At 39.7% G+C, this 16,196-nt stretch overlaps 1 protein-coding gene across 1 annotated transcript in view; it reads right to left on the minus strand.

The window, feature by feature from the left end:
• Window positions 1-692: 692 nt before the first annotated feature.
• Window positions 693-16,196, minus strand: part of LOC124126274 — a 35,419-nt gene continuing 19,915 nt past the window's right edge. The window contains exons 7-11 of the mRNA XM_046489664.2: window positions 13,461-13,586; window positions 9,204-9,228; window positions 8,485-8,516; window positions 5,341-5,406; window positions 693-4,907 (exon numbers count right to left, since the gene is read on the minus strand). Of these exons, the coding sequence (XP_046345620.1) occupies window positions 4,831-4,907; window positions 5,341-5,406; window positions 8,485-8,516; window positions 9,204-9,228; window positions 13,461-13,586 (326 nt within the window). The 3' untranslated portion in view covers window positions 693-4,830. The remainder of the gene's footprint in view (window positions 4,908-5,340; window positions 5,407-8,484; window positions 8,517-9,203; window positions 9,229-13,460; window positions 13,587-16,196) is intronic.

A 16,196-nucleotide genomic window follows, 5' to 3' on the forward strand; every position in this document is an offset into this window, starting at 1 on the left:
TGTCGAACATTTATTGGATGCACTGGATCAATGACTGCGAGCACGTCAGCAACTACCACAGAACCTCCGACAGCTTGCACAAGCACTGCAGGCAGAGTAGGTGAGCATTCCCCACACCACAATTCGGGCATCTGATTGCTCCCATGGGACGACGATGGCAATAATGTGTGCCAAGTTTGAACAATCGATTACCATCTGTTGATTATTTATATGATGTATAAAATATACATCTAAAATCACTTTTGCGTTTCTTTTTCTGAAGAGTATATGATGGTTTCCAATTTTGTTTGTGCTTCATAACTTTGAATGCGACAGCTGATGATAGTTATCACTGATGTTGTGAAGTATAAATCTTTTTTACAATTTAAAACATCTTTTCGTGTATTTAATGGTACACTTTTCAACTATCATTTTATGATCGGAGGCCCCATGAAAGAGTACAGAGCTGGCAAACCAAGAATAAATATTTGTTCAAAATGTGGATTTCGAATTCACGATAATATGATTCTGGTATCAATCTCAGGGACGCAACTCTGAATAGCAAACGGGAGCGTCTTAGGATGGCATCATCCAATTCACAATGTTGCGCGTCCAAAGACGATGACTTGAGTTTGTATCCCTCATGTTTGTCATCTCAGTGAAAAAGCATTATAACATAACACTGAGTACACTTCACTACAGCAGACAGAGGATGAGGAAGAACAAGAAGTTTATTTGCATGAAGGCCTCAGGCTCATATACAAAACCACTTACACAAAGCAAGTAGATGACACAATACATGGATACAAAAATACATGAACACAAAACACAATGAAATTGTCAGTTCATTACAACTGATACTCGTGTTTCTCAAGCAAATAATAAGTAATGTGATAATTTTTTTAATTGTTTGTGCCCAAGATAGACGTAAAGATATTTAAGTTAGGATATTTCAAGAATTTTTCCGGTAGATATACTTTTCTAGGATCTTCATAAGTAATGAATGAATAACTTCTATATTACATAATATGTAATATGTTATAAAGAAGTTGTTCATGCATACATTCTTATCCTTACTTAGTACTCCAACTTCTAAATGCCTATCAAAGAAATAAATCAAAGGTTTTATTCGTTCTCTATATTAAAATTGCAAACTTGACATATTTTTAGTGATTTGTCAACCAAATATTAATATTAATAAGAGAATGTTTCTAAAGTTTCTTTCAGACAAGATTGAGAGAAACTTCTCTGGTTCTAACAGAGTCCTAAATTCTGAATAATATAAGATATTTGTTGTTATTTCATTTGTAATGCCAAGTATCCTTTTCTCCCCGTCTAAATACCACAAATTTCGGTTTTCTTTCAAATATAATTATCAATAAGAGTTTCAAGAATATTTAGTTGCGACTGTAACCCAATGGAACTATCTGACACTAAACTAATGTCGTCAGCCCATAATAGTAAAACTGTTTCTGGTAAATCCGGAAATAATTGAATACCATATTTGCAATTACAAATAACAACCTTTAACAGTTCACTTATGAACAAGGATCAGAGTAAGGGGCTTAAAATGCCTCCTTGGCGTAAACCATTCGAAAAGATAAAATAACGTATAACCTTTACGTTTCCTCTTCCACGCGATTTAACCCTTTTATAAATACTTCTCAGTGCATTCAGCATTCAGACCATAAGATTTTAAAAGAAACCATAACTCATCCCTATTTACTGAAGCAAAAGCTTCCTTATAATCTACAAAAGCCACAAAAGCTTTGCATTTCAATGGACATATGTGGTCAGTCGTTGAAAAACTCTTGCCTTATGCCGGCTCGAGTTTCTGGTATTTTTTAAGCAGGAAGTGGTGATGACATTATAGAATTAAACTGAGTATTCTTCACTACAGAAGACGGTGGATGAAGGAAGAAGTAGTAATGGCATTATAACATTAAAGTGAGTATTCTTCACTACAGAAGACGGTGGATGAAGGAAGAAGTAGTGATGGCATTATAGCATTAAACTGAGTATACTTCACTACAGAAGACGGCGGATGAAGCAGGAAGTAGTGATGGCATTATAGCATTAAACTGAGTATACTTCACTACAGAAGACGGCGGATGAAGCAGGAAGTAGTGATGGCATTACAGCATTAAACTGAGTATCCTTCCCTACAGAAGACGGTGGGTGAAGGAAGAAGTAGTGATGGCATTATAGCATTAAACTGAGTATTCTTCACTACAGAAGACGGTGGATGAAGGAAGAAGTAGTGATGGCATTATAGCATTAAACTGAGTATTCTTCACTACAGAAGACGGTGGGTGAAGGAAGAAGTAGTGATGGCATTATAGCATTAAACTGAGTATTCTTCACTACAGAAGACGGTGGGTGAAGGAAGAAGTAGTGATGGCATTATAGCATTAAACTGAGTATTCTTCACTACAGAAGACGGTGGATGAAGGAAGAAGTAGTGATGGCATTATAACATTAAAGTGAGTATTCTTCACTACAGAAGACGGTGGATGAAGCAGGAGTAGTGATGGCATTATAGCATTAAACTGAGTATTCTTCACTACAGAAGACGTTGGATGAAGCAGGAGTAGTGATGGCATTATAACATTAAACTGAGTATACTTCACTACAGAAGACGGTGGATGAAGGAAGAAGTAGTGATGGCATTATAGCATTAAACTGAGTATACTTCCCTACAGAAGACGGTGGGTGAAGGAAGAAGTAGTGATGGCATTATAGCATTAAACTGAGTATTCTTCACTACAGAAGACGGTGGATGAAGGAAGAAGTAGTGATGGCATTATAACATTAAAGTGAGTATTCTTCACTACAGAAGACGGTGGATGAAGGAAGAAGTAGTGATGGCATTATAGCATTAAACTGAGTATTCTTCACTACAGAAGACGGTGGGTGAAGGAAGAAGTAGTGATGGCATTATAGCATTAAACTGAGTATTCTTCACTACAGAAGACGGTGGATGAAGGAAGAAGTAGTGATGGCATTATAGCATTAAACTGTGTATTCTTCACTACAGAAGACGGTGGATGAAGCAGGAGTAGTGATGGCATTATAACATTAAACTGAGTATACTTCACTACAGAAGACGGCGGATGAAGCAGGAAGTAGTGATGGCAATATAGCATTAAACTGAGTATACTTCCCTACAGAAGACGGTGGGTGAAGGAAGAAGTAGTGATGGCGTTATAGCATTAAACTGAGTATTCTTCACTACAGAAGACGGTGGGTGAAGGAAGAAGTAGTGATGGCATTATAGCATTAAACTGAGTATTCTTCACTACAGAAGACGGTGGATGAAGGAAGAAGTAGTGATGGCATTATAGCATTAAACTGAGTATTCTTCCCTACAGAAGACGGTGGGTGAAGGAAGAAGTAGTGATGGCATTATAGCATTAAACTGAGTATTCTTCACTACAGAAGACGGTGGGTGAAGGAAGAAGTAGTGATGGCATTATAGCATTAAACTGAGTATTCTTCACTACAGAAGACGGTGGATGAAGGAAGAAGTAGTGATGGCATTATAGCATTAAACTGAGTATACTTCCCTACAGAAGACGGTGGGTGAAGGAAGAAGTAGTGATGGCATTATAGCATTAAACTGAGTATTCTTCACTACAGAAGACGGTGGATGAAGGAAGAAGTAGTGATGGCATTATAACATTAAAGTGAGTATTCTTCACTACAGAAGACGGTGGATGAAGGAAGAAGTAGTGATGGCATTATAGCATTAAACTGAGTATTCTTCACTACAGAAGACGGTGGGTGAAGGAAGAAGTAGTGATGGCATTATAGCATTAAACTGAGTATTCTTCACTACAGAAGACGGTGGATGAAGGAAGAAGTAGTGATGGCATTATAGCATTAAACTGAGTATTCTTCACTACAGAAGACGGTGGATGAAGGAAGAAGTAGTGATGGCATTATAACATTAAAGTGAGTATTCTTCACTACAGAAGACGGTGGATGAAGCAGGAGTAGTGATGGCATTATAGCATTAAACTGTGTATTCTTCACTACAGAAGACGGTGGATGAAGCAGGAGTAGTGATGGCATTATAACATTAAACTGAGTATACTTCACTACAGAAGACGGCGGATGAAGCAGGAAGTAGTGATGGCAATATAGCATTAAACTGAGTATACTTCCCTACAGAAGACGGTGGGTGAAGGAAGAAGTAGTGATGGCGTTATAGCATTAAACTGAGTATTCTTCACTACAGAAGACGGTGGGTGAAGGAAGAAGTAGTGATGGCATTATAGCATTAAACTGAGTATTCTTCACTACAGAAGACGGTGGATGAAGGAAGAAGTAGTGATGGCATTATAGCATTAAACTGAGTATTCTTCCCTACAGAAGACGGTGGGTGAAGGAAGAAGTAGTGATGGCATTATAGCATTAAACTGAGTACACTTCCCTACAGAAGACGACGGATAAAGCAAGAAGTAGTGATGGCATTATAGCATTAAACTGAGTATACTTCACTACAGAAGACGGCGGAAAAAGAAAGAAGTGTGATGCCTTTTGTAAGAGCTATTAGAGATATGAACATTGCGTCCTAAAGATTTTCAAAACAAATACAGATTGAGATTGTAAACAGGAAAGCAACATTTGAAAAAGAACGTTAACGGTTATTGTTTTGCCATATTATCCAGGGTGTGTGCGGTTAACTTCTTTTTAATAATAATGGCGATCATTGTTATGACGAATCATAATTATTGGATTCGATCTGACCCCTGTGCATCGATTACCTATTCTGGAAGAATGGGGAAAATTATGGTAAACGTAACAAGAATGGTTCTGTTCAACTGTATTTGCCCCATGTCGTACGGATCATACAGCCGTGTAACCTGTTACCGCGTTGTCACCCTCATCATCAGCGCTGACATACAGGGTATTTTCCATCATCACTGAAACATACAAAATAATATAAAAAAATGAATGAAAATGAACAGACACAAACAGTGAAACTCGTACACAAAAATACGAAACATATACACAGGAATATACAAAACATACCCAGACAAGCATATAACCAACATACATAAACATACACAACCGCACAAAGTGTATAAACATTCAAAAATGTTTGGAGTACAGTAAGGGAAAGTCGAGCGTTCTCACATTCTGGAGATCTCGACCTTTGGGCTGATGTTGTAACGGAAAACCTGTAAATGTACACAGTGCATGCTGTGCACCTAAGTAACGACCATTTGATATTCTCTATGTCTGTCGGTATTATGAATAAACGCATTTAAAGTGATGAGAAAAATGCAAAAAAGTGCGAGAACGTGAGATTTGGCCAGGTTTTTTCGTTTGCTCTTTCTCTAATGATGAACCTACCTTTTTCACTGCCGTTCGAGGCTTTGTCAATTGCACTTTGTTCATAAAGAATATTGTCCTCCATTTCTGCAGCAAATGGTGGAATAATTACGTGAAATGATTACTTGGATTACATAGTAAGCAACTAATAATAATAATAATAATAATAATAATAATATTTTGGACTCGACAAATGCAACATTCACCATCTGAAACGTGGCAAGGTAGAAGAGGGAGGATCAGTCAGTTTACTTAAGTCGTCTGGCCTTAAAAGTGAAACAGAAGGCTTTCTGTTTGCTGCTCAGGACCAGTTACTTCCCACTTGAAACCGGCAATGTGTGATTTTGCATCAACATGTAAATATGAAATGTAGATAATGTAATGAATTTTTTAATTTTCTGTCCCTTTTGACACTAATGTGATTGACAAGATTCAGGAAAAAAATGGCAAATAAGCGGACCTCGCTTTTGAAATGTCACACTTGCATCCCAAGTACAAAGTTGTCCGACTCCCCATTGTTCTCGGTGCCTTAGGTCTGGCACCTCCTACAGTCCGTTTGACTCCAAATGAGAACGATGAATTGCAAAATAACTCGATATCCAGAAAAGTGTATGTAACATCAATACGGTACTTGACCATGAATACCCTGTGCTCAACAAAATCTGAATTTTGTTTATTTTAAGACCCATGACGGATGAAGTTCTTTAAGAAACTATCATGTAATTTTGTATAGAAATGTGTACATGACACGTAGGGGGGACAAACCGTGGAAGGCACAGCGCAAGCTCGCATGCACTGCACGTTCTGTGGTAGGGAACATGACAGAGCGTTAGAGGGGCCGTCTCATGATAATTTCAGTCGCAATCTGACTCGCTCATGCCATAGATCTCGTCGTCGGAACTGCTGGTGCCTGAACCGACTGCCACTATTATAGGTTGGGCCGTTGCTGGCCGTAGTCCATCTCGTGACCAATAACGTGGCTCTATCTCGTCAACGACTGTGGCCACACAACGCCTCCATGTTTCTACTGTTACCCGACCAAGGGATTCCTTTACGAGTTGTTTAACGTCTCGTAATTTGAACGTTGTGTTCGATCGTCCAACGTCACCCTTGACGATGCCCCATACCAACTCGATTGGGTTTAGGTCGCAGTGATAAGGTGGCAGTCGTAAGACAACGTGACCCTTACCCTTGATGTAACTGTCAACTTTATACACGGGGTCAGGTTTCATAGTTTTGATGATTTGATAGAGCTGTGGTTTCGTCGCTCGAGAAGGGAAGGTAATGTTCCTCCGTTGCAGCCAAGTAACCATGTCTCCTTTACGGTTATTAGAGGTTGGAGTCTTGCTTTCTGGATCCTGCACACTATGATACGGTGCATTGTCCGTGACAGTGAGAGACTTGGTAGGCAAAGCAGTGACTAATGTATCTTTCACCCACTCCAGAAATACATTGCCGTTCATTTCTGTGTGGTAGTCCCTGTTGTCTTTGGCCTTGGCTCTAAAGACGAGGTCACAGTCTGGGAGAAAACCCTGACTAGCAGAACCAGCATGGAGAACTATGAGTCTTTCACCCTTTCCCGTTGGTAACTTTCTACCAGACTCCTTACAGTCACCACTGGGTACCAACTGACTGCTGGCTGTGTGTAACGCATTTACCCATGTCTCATCTAAGAAGACGGGCTCATATCCTTCTTCACGTTTCTGCTTGATGGTACGAAGGTAATGATTTCGGAGACGAACAATGTCAGACCGTTCACACAACACAGCCCTGTTTTCTCCAGTTATCTTTTTGTATTTGTAACCAAATGTATGCAACAGCTGCCATACTTTGTACTTTCTAACACGTAAATCATGGTCAGTTTCAAGGTGTTTCTTCAAAATTCTTAGGGACAGGTACTTATTTTCTGAGTGCAGTTTTAACAATTGCACGTCTGACTTGATCCCTCTGAAAACTGTCTAATTTATCAACCTTGCGTGGTTTTGACATGTTCCCTACCTCCTTGGCCTGACTATTTGTATCTCGTCGACTAACAACATTTTTCAGTTTCTGAGGGGACATACCAAGAGCTTTTGAAGCTCGTTTCAAGAATTTATTAATTGCATAAAAAGGCTTTGCTCTTTCTGCTTCACTTCTGAAGAAATCATACACATTCAACATCAACTGTTTAACATCTGCTAAATAGCGCATCTTGTCATTGAATGAACACGGTCACTGTGTAGCACGTGCAGACCGTGCTTGCGCTGTTCCTTCCACGGTTTGTCCCCCTACGTGTCATGCACACATTTCTATACAAAACTACATGATAGTTTCTTAAAGAACTTCATCCATCATGGGTCTTAAAATGAACAAAATTCAGATTTTGTTGGGTACAGGGTATTCATGGTCAAGTACCGTATTGATGTTTCATACACTTTTCTGGATTTCGAGTTATTTTGCAATTCATCGTTCTCATTTGGAGTCAAACGGACTGTAGTCTGTTGACTGACATAGAGAGAGTACCCGGGTTTGCTACCAGGAATACAGCCCTTCTGAAAATCTGGATTATCAGTGATCCATTCATATAATTTTCACCGCTATTTTTTCTATCTAATACTTTTTTTTTATAAATTGTAACATTGTTATATATATAAGTAGTATCTTATTGATATGAATATGAAGAAATCTCTTTTTGCTTTACTACGATTTAGATGTTCCTCATGATCGAGAGTGGCCAATGAAGTAAAGTTCCGTGAACAGAATGATTATGTAAGTTTTGTACTATACTGGCTCTCAAGGACAAATATCATGTTTTTCTTCTTTGTCCATTCTACTCCACAGAGTAAAAAATATATATACTTGTGCATCCCATCACATTGAAAGATATATATAAACCACGTAGTGCTGTACAGTAACAAATCTGAACATAAAAACAAACAAATGACATGCAACATGTTATGTGGCCTTTAAGTGCTTGAATAAACAAAAGACTGAATGAAAATGATTGTTTCATACAGGGCAGCTGTTCTACCAAACTGATCATAGGAAAGATAAGTTTTCAATTTGAATTTGTGTCACATTTTTTAATTCCTGACTGTTTGCATTAAGAAAAGTATTAATCATGTACATTGTACATAAAAGTATGGATCATACATTAAACACTTTTAACAAAGTGTTCTATCTTACCTATCTTGCCTCGTCGATTGGGTGCCGATGAGCTTGAAAAGGAAACGGTATAATTCATTATATTCAGTTCTACCCTCATAAGTAGAGCTCAGAGCTCGCACTTGCTTGTAGTTGACGCCACAAGCGGTAATATTCCAATCAAATCACGGCGACAATAAATACGACTGTTGATAGCACGATCAGGAAGGCGATGACAGGCTATCTCAATTCACAGAGCCTGGCCTCCTGAGCATATAGTTCGATTTTTCAACAAGCAAGAGGAAGGGGAAACCTATTACCACTCGAAATCCCAACAATGTTTCTGGAGTGAGTGAGCATGGTTTTACATCGCTTTTAGTAATATTTCAGCAATATCCCTGCGGGGGACATCAGAAATGAGCTTCACACACTGTACCCATGTGGGGAATCGAACCCGAGTCTTCAGCGTGACGAGTGACAGCTTTACCCACCGCCCCCAATGTTCCTGGAACTAACAGGATATACAGTACTTGACGTGTTTCGAACCATTATTTCATCTTTGGTCATTGTATGGGTCGTACAATGGCCTACGGGTACTAGGGAGCGGCACTGTTAACATCTTTCCTTACACCTTGAACTAAAATGATTATGGAATTCTAAAGAACAGCATCACCGATGGAAATGCTTAAAGAAGTATGATAGTATTTTTTAACAGTTGTTATCTTCACCGTACTGTCTTTTGAAATTGTTGACGTGCTTACCTTTCAGCGACGGTTTTATTTGATCCTGAAGATGAGATAGAAACAATGGACAATTAGATACAGTAAACAATGGTTGATTGCAGGTTGATGACGATAGCGGATAATTCATAGAGTGAATATACAATGCCATTTAGAAAGTGGTCAAATGTAACATGTTATATTTGGGATAACACTTTCTCAGTAAAGTAGAGATTCTAGTACTTTTTTTTTAAAAAAAGGTACTAGAATCTCTACTTTACTGAGAAAGTGTTATCCCAAATAAAACATATGTTACAATTCATAGAGTGTCTCAATTTATTGACAGTTCAAAGATGATGACATTTCACAGAGAACTACAGTTTATAACGAGTCACAGTTAAAAGAGATTCACGTCTTTAGAAAGTCGCAGTTTATTAGGAATTAAACTGTGATGAAAGCAACACTCTTTAAGGGTGACACTTGATAATGGACAAATAACAGGCATTAGGGTTTCTAGAGAATCACAGTTTTAAAAGAGTGCTCCAGTTGTAGGAGAGACGTGGTTTATAGAACATGATATTGTATAGAGACACACAGTTCAAAGGGTGGTCCAGTTTTAAGAGAGTCATGGTTTATAGAACATGATATTGTATAGAGAAACACAGTTCAAAGGGTGGTCCAGTTTTAAGAGAGTCAAGGTTTATAGAACATGCCATTGTATAAAGACATAGTTCAAAGGGTGGTCCAGTTTTAAGAGGGACGTGGTTTATAGAGCATGCCATTGTATAGAGACACACGGTTCAAAGGGTGGTCCAGTTTTAAGAGAGTCATGGTTTATAGAACATGACATTGTATAGAGACACACAGTTCAAAGGGTGGTCCAGTTTTAAGAGCGTCGTGGTTTATAGAACATGACATTGTATAGTGACACAGTTCAAAGGGTGGTCCAGTTTTAAGAGAGTCATGGTTTATAGAACAAGACATTGTATAGAGAAACACAGTTCAAAGGGTGGTCCAGTTTTAAGAGAGTCGTGGTTTATAGAACATGACATTGTATAGAGACACACAGTTCAAAGGGTGGTCCAGTTTTGAGCGAGTCGTGGTTTATAGAACATGATATTGTATAGTGACACAGTTCAAAGGGTGGTCCACTTTTAAGCGAGTCGTGGTTTATAGAACATGACATTGTATAGAAACACAGTTCAAAGGGTGGTCCAGTTTTAAGAGAGTCATGGTTTATAGAACATGACATTGTATAGAAACAGAGTTCAAAGGGTGGTCCAGTTTGAAGAGAGTCATGGTTTATAGAACATGACATTGTATAGCAACACAGTTCAAAGGGTGGTCCAGTTTTAAGAGAGTCGTGGTTTATAGAACATGACATTGTATAGTGACACAGTTCAAAGGGTGGTCCAGTTTTAAGAGAGTCATGGTTTATAGAACATGACATTGTATAGAGACACACAGTTCAAAGGATGGTCCACTTTTAAGAGAGTCATGGTTTATAGAACAAGACATTGTATAGAGAAACACAGTTCAAAGGGTGGTCCAGTTTTAAGAGAGTCATGGTTTATAGAACCTGACATTGTATAGAGATACACAGTTCAAAAGGTGGTCCAGTTTTTCAGAGAGTCATGGTTTGTGGAACGTGATTTTGTATAGAGACACACGGTTCAAAGGGTGGTCCAGTTTTAAGAGAGTCGTGGTTTATAGAACATGACATTGTATAGAGAAACACAGTTCAAAGGGTGGTCCAGTTTTAAGAGAGTCATGGTTTATAGAACCTGACATTGTATAGAGACACACAGTTCAAAGGGTGGTCCAGTTTTAAGAGAGTCGTTGCTTATGGAACATGATATTGTATAGAGACACACAGTTCAAAGGGTGGTCCAGTTTTAAGAGAGTCATGGTTTATGGAACGTGATTTTGTATAGAGACACACAGTTCAAAGGGTGGTCCAGTTTTAAGAGAGTCATGGTTTATAGAACATGACATTGTATAGAGACACACAGTTCAAAGGGTGGTCCAGTTTTAAGAGAGTCATGGTTTATAGAACATGACATTGTATAGAGACACACAGTTCAAATGGTGGTCAGGTTTTAAGAGAGTCATGTTTTATAGAACATGTCATTATATAGAGACACACAGTTCAAAGGGTGGTCCAGTTTTAAGAGAGACATGGTTTATGGAACGTGATTTTGTATAGAGACACACGGTTCAAAGGGTGGTCCAGTTTTAAGAGAGTCATGGTTTATAGAACATGACATTGTATAGAGACACACAATTCAAAGGGTGGTCCAGTTTTAAGAGAGGCGTGGCTTATAGAACATGATATTGTATAGAGACACACAGTTCAAAGGGTGGTCCAGTTTTAAGAGTGTCCTGGTTTATAGAACATGACATTGTATAGAGACACAGTTCAAAGGGTGGTCCAGTTTTAAAAGAGGCGTAGCTTATAGCACATGATATTGTATAGAGACACACAGTTCAAAGGGTGGTCCAATTTTAAGAGAGTCATGGTTTATGGAACGTGATTTTGTATAGAGACAAACAGTTCAAAGGGTGGTCCATTTTTAAGAGAGTCATGGTTTATAGAACATGACATTGTATAGAGACACACAGTTCAAAGGGTGGTCCAGTTTTAAGAGGGACATGGTTTATGGAACGTGATTTTGTATAGAGACACACGGTTCAAAGGGTGGTCCAGTTTTAAGAGTGTCCTGGTTTATAGAACATGACATTGTATAGAGACACACAATTCAAAGGGTGGTCCAGTTTTAAGAGAGGCGTGGCTTATAGAACATGATATTGTATAGAGACACACAGTTCAAAGGGTGGTCCACTTTAAGCGAGTCGTGGTTTATAGAGCATGCCATTGTATAGAGAAACACAGTTCAAAGTGTGGTCCACTTTTAAGAGAGTCATGGTTTGTGGAATGTGACATTGTATAGAGAAACACAGTTCAAAGTGTGGTCCAGTTTTAAGAGAGTCATGGTTTATGGAACGTGATTTTGTATAGAGATACACAGTTCAAAGTGTGGTCCACTTTTAAGCGAGTCGTGGTTTATAGAGCATGCCATTGTATAGAGACACACAGTTCAAAGGGTGGTCCAGTTTTAAGAGAGTCATGGTTTATGGAAGGTGATTTTGTATTGAGACACACAGTTCAAAGTGTGGTCCACTTTTAAGCGAGTCGTGGTTTATAGAGCATGCCATTGTATAGAGAAACACAGTTCAAAGGGTGGTCCAGTTTTAAGAGAGGCGTGGCTTATAGAACATGATATTGTATAGAGATACACAGTTCAAAGGGTGGTCCACTTTAAGCGAGTCGTGGTTTATAGAGCATGCCATTGTATAGAGAAACACAGTTCAAAGGGTGGTCCAATTTTAAGAGAGTCATGGGTTATGGAACGTGATTTTGTATAGAGATACACAGTTCAAAGTGTGGTCCACTTTTAAGCGAGTCGTTGTTTATAGAGCATGCCATTGTATAGAGACACACAGTTCAAAGGGTGGTCCAGTTTTAAGAGAGTCATGGGTTATGGAACGTGATTTTGTATAGAGATACACAGTTCAAAGTGTGGTCCAGTTTTAAGAGAGTCATGGTTTATGGAAGGTGATTTTGTATTGAGACGCACAGTTCAAAGTGTGGTCCACTTTTAAGCGAGTCGTGGTTTATAGAGCATGCCATTGTATAGAGAAACACAGTTCAAAGGGTGGTCCAGTTTTAAGAGAGTCATGGTTTATGGAAAGTGATTTTGTATAGAGAAACACAGTTCAAAGGGTGGTCCAGTTTTAAGAGAGTCAAGGTTTGTGGAACGTGATTTTGTATAGAGACACACAGTTCAAAGGGTGGTCCAGTTTTAAGAGTCATGGTTTATGGAACGTGATTTTGTACAGAGACACACAGTTCAAAGGGTGGTCCAGTTTTAAGAGTCATGGTTTATAGAACGTGATTTTGCATAGAGACACACAGTTCAAAGGGTGGTCCAGTTTTAAGAGAGATGTTATGTAACATGCCAGTTCATAGAGAGCCAAAGTTAAAAGAGGATCTGTAATATTTGGGAGTGAATGTGTGTGGTACAACCCTTTATAAAGATACTGGTACTAAAACAATATGACTGTGTTTCGATGAGTTGCAGACATTTCAATCAATAATTTCAAGTGATATCTGATACATTGACATGTCGATAATCTATGCACGTGTGCAGGATGTACCGAGCCTGTGCCGACACACGTGCGTTTAGGTTATTGTTCAGTCTATTTTAGGCAAATATTTTGACTCAAAGGCTGTGTTACCTTCTAGTCTGTTTGCCTGCCTCTTTTTCTGTACAGCGACAACAAGGATGGCGACAGCAATCACGACAACGACCACGGTGCAACCAATGGCAATATACAAGACGGGACTGTCGGTATCAAGAGAGCCTGTAACACGATGATATATCCATTGATATTTTGCGTTATCAATATTGCTATCAATTTCATCATTGGCCATGTCCTCGTCGTTCTCATCGTTGTTGTTTACGATGTCAGATATATTTAGGTATGTACTCCACCACGTTAGCAATATACTAGCAATATCAAGGCGAATGCCAAAAGGCATTGTACCCATTTGGGGAATGGAACCCGGGCCTTCGCCCGAGCAAACGCCTTAACCACTGGGCTACCCATCGCCCCAAAAATGTGAAACTCATTGGAGGATAGAGAATCATAATGACTGTGGCCATCATCGTTGTTATCGACTTTCCCAGAATACCAGCAGCATGTCAAATATTTTGACACAATGAATTTATCTTTCGATGAGAAAAAGAAAGAACATGAAAACTGAACTGTTTCTTTAATGACTGGTGGTTCGGTTTATCCTCAAGGGATTAACAGTTTCTGTGTTTATACATTTCGGCTCGTATTAGTGAGTGAGTGAGTGAGTTTGGTTTTACGCTGCTTTTAGCAATATTCCAGCAATATCACGGCGGGGGACACCAGAAATGGGCTTCACAACATTGTACCCATGTCGGGAATCGAACCCGGGTCTTTGGCGTGACGAGCGAACGCTTTAACCACTAGGCTACCCGACCGCCCCTTGGCTCATATTAACAGAAAGTCTTATATGAATACTTAACTTAATTAATTGAATGAGTGAGTGAGTTTGGTTTTACGCCGCATTTAGCTATATTTCGGTAATATCACGGCTGGGGACACCAGAAATAGGTTTCACACATTGTACCCATGTCAGGAATCGAACCCAGGTCGTCTGCGTGACGAGCTTCCCGACTGCCCCAAAAATTAATGAAAGTCGTTGTCACTGTTTATCTTTCTTGAATATGTAATGCAATATTTGACACTGATAGCTTAGTTGGAAGGGGATCTTTTTAAAAGTGCATTTTGAAGGTATTCACCGCCCTGGTATAGATTGGTTGGCCCCTATAGCATAGTGTTCTTGTATTTAGGAGTAATTTCATGTAACTCTTTTACGTTTGTTTTGTGTGCCAGAATATTGTCGGTTTGTCTGATTTATAAAAATAATAACTTTTTGGTAATATAACACTATATTCCGGGTAATATAACACTGAAGTATATAATAAGATGCTAGGTATAATAAATGTAATTAATATTTAGTTGTAATGAAGTAAAAGAGTTACCTTTCTGTTGTTTCTATGTTAGAACCATGCTTGTAGGGTTCATGGTAAATGAAGGAGCGGTCGGGAAGCCTAGCGGTTAAAACGTTCGCTCGTCACGCCGAAAACCCGGGTTCGATTCCCGACATGGTTACAATATGTGAAGCCCATTTCTGGTGTCCCCCCGCGTTGATATTGCTGGAATAGTGCTAAAAGCGGTGTAAAATCATACTCACTCACTCATGGTAAAAGAAACCAGGCATCACTTTCGGTTTTGCACATGTGATGTAACTAAAAAATTGTTCAAAGCGATTTGTACTGACATACCAAGAAACATCATCAGGATGACCCGGGGTTCGAACCCACGATTATAGATTTCTGAAACAGCTAAGCGAGGCAACTCTTTAGACGCTTTAAAAGGCTGGCCCTCCAGTGCCCCATGTCATATGTGATATAGAAGTATGTGTCGGCTTGACGTGGGAGCAAAGCCAGATATGACGCAGAGTTTGGGCGTCTTCCACTTTCGTGAAACCCATGAGCATGGGTATGGTGCTGACAAACTGGGAAATATCACCGCAAACCAGGAATCAACTGGCGCGTGGTGTTGGTACACCTAAGGGACACCGGTGGCCCCGGGTAGTAATATAATCCATCCGCGTCAGGATCCGGGTTAGAATTGTTCTTCAGCAACCCATACTTGTCGAGTGGGCAGGCTCTCCGACTTGGTTGTTTCATGTCATCGTATGGGTGAAATGGGGCTTAACGTCGCGTCCAAGATTATTGCACTTATATAGCGACGTGCATGCACATGTATGTGTGTGGGGGGGCTGCTTGTACTAGTCAACTGATGCCGATTTATAGTGCAGCTCACTGGGATACCATGCCCCAGTTTAACATGAATACCCCACTCAGACACAGTATACTGACTCCGAGCCGACCAGTTCTTGTTTTAGCCCCTTAATGCCGAGCGCCAGGCAGGATAACAACGAGTACCATCTTTTAACGTCTTTTGGTATGACGCGGCTGGGGATCGAACCCCGGACCTTCCGCTCTCTGGACGGACGCTCTACCATTAGACCACGGAGGCGGTCATGTCATCGTATGCGTAGATCGATCATGATGTCTGAAACGCCAACGGGACCAACTCTGAGACGACTAGCACACCGGTGGACACTGGATGTAATACAATCGATCCTCGTAAAGATACGGGTTAGAATTGTTCTTCAGCATCCCGTCTTGTCGTAAGGCGGCTAACGACATCTGGTGGGCAGGCGCTCTGACTTGGTTGATGCATGTCATTTAATGCCAGTTGCTTAGATTGATGCTCATGATGTCAATCACTGAATATTTACAGACCGCCGTCATATAGCTGGAATATTGCTGAGATCAGAGATTTGCTCATCATGTCTCCACGCTTTCA

Source organism: Haliotis rufescens, unplaced genomic scaffold (assembly GCF_023055435.1).
Source record: "Haliotis rufescens isolate VD_foot unplaced genomic scaffold, xgHalRufe1.0.p SCAF_34, whole genome shotgun sequence".
NCBI lineage: Eukaryota > Metazoa > Mollusca > Gastropoda > Lepetellida > Haliotidae > Haliotis > Haliotis rufescens.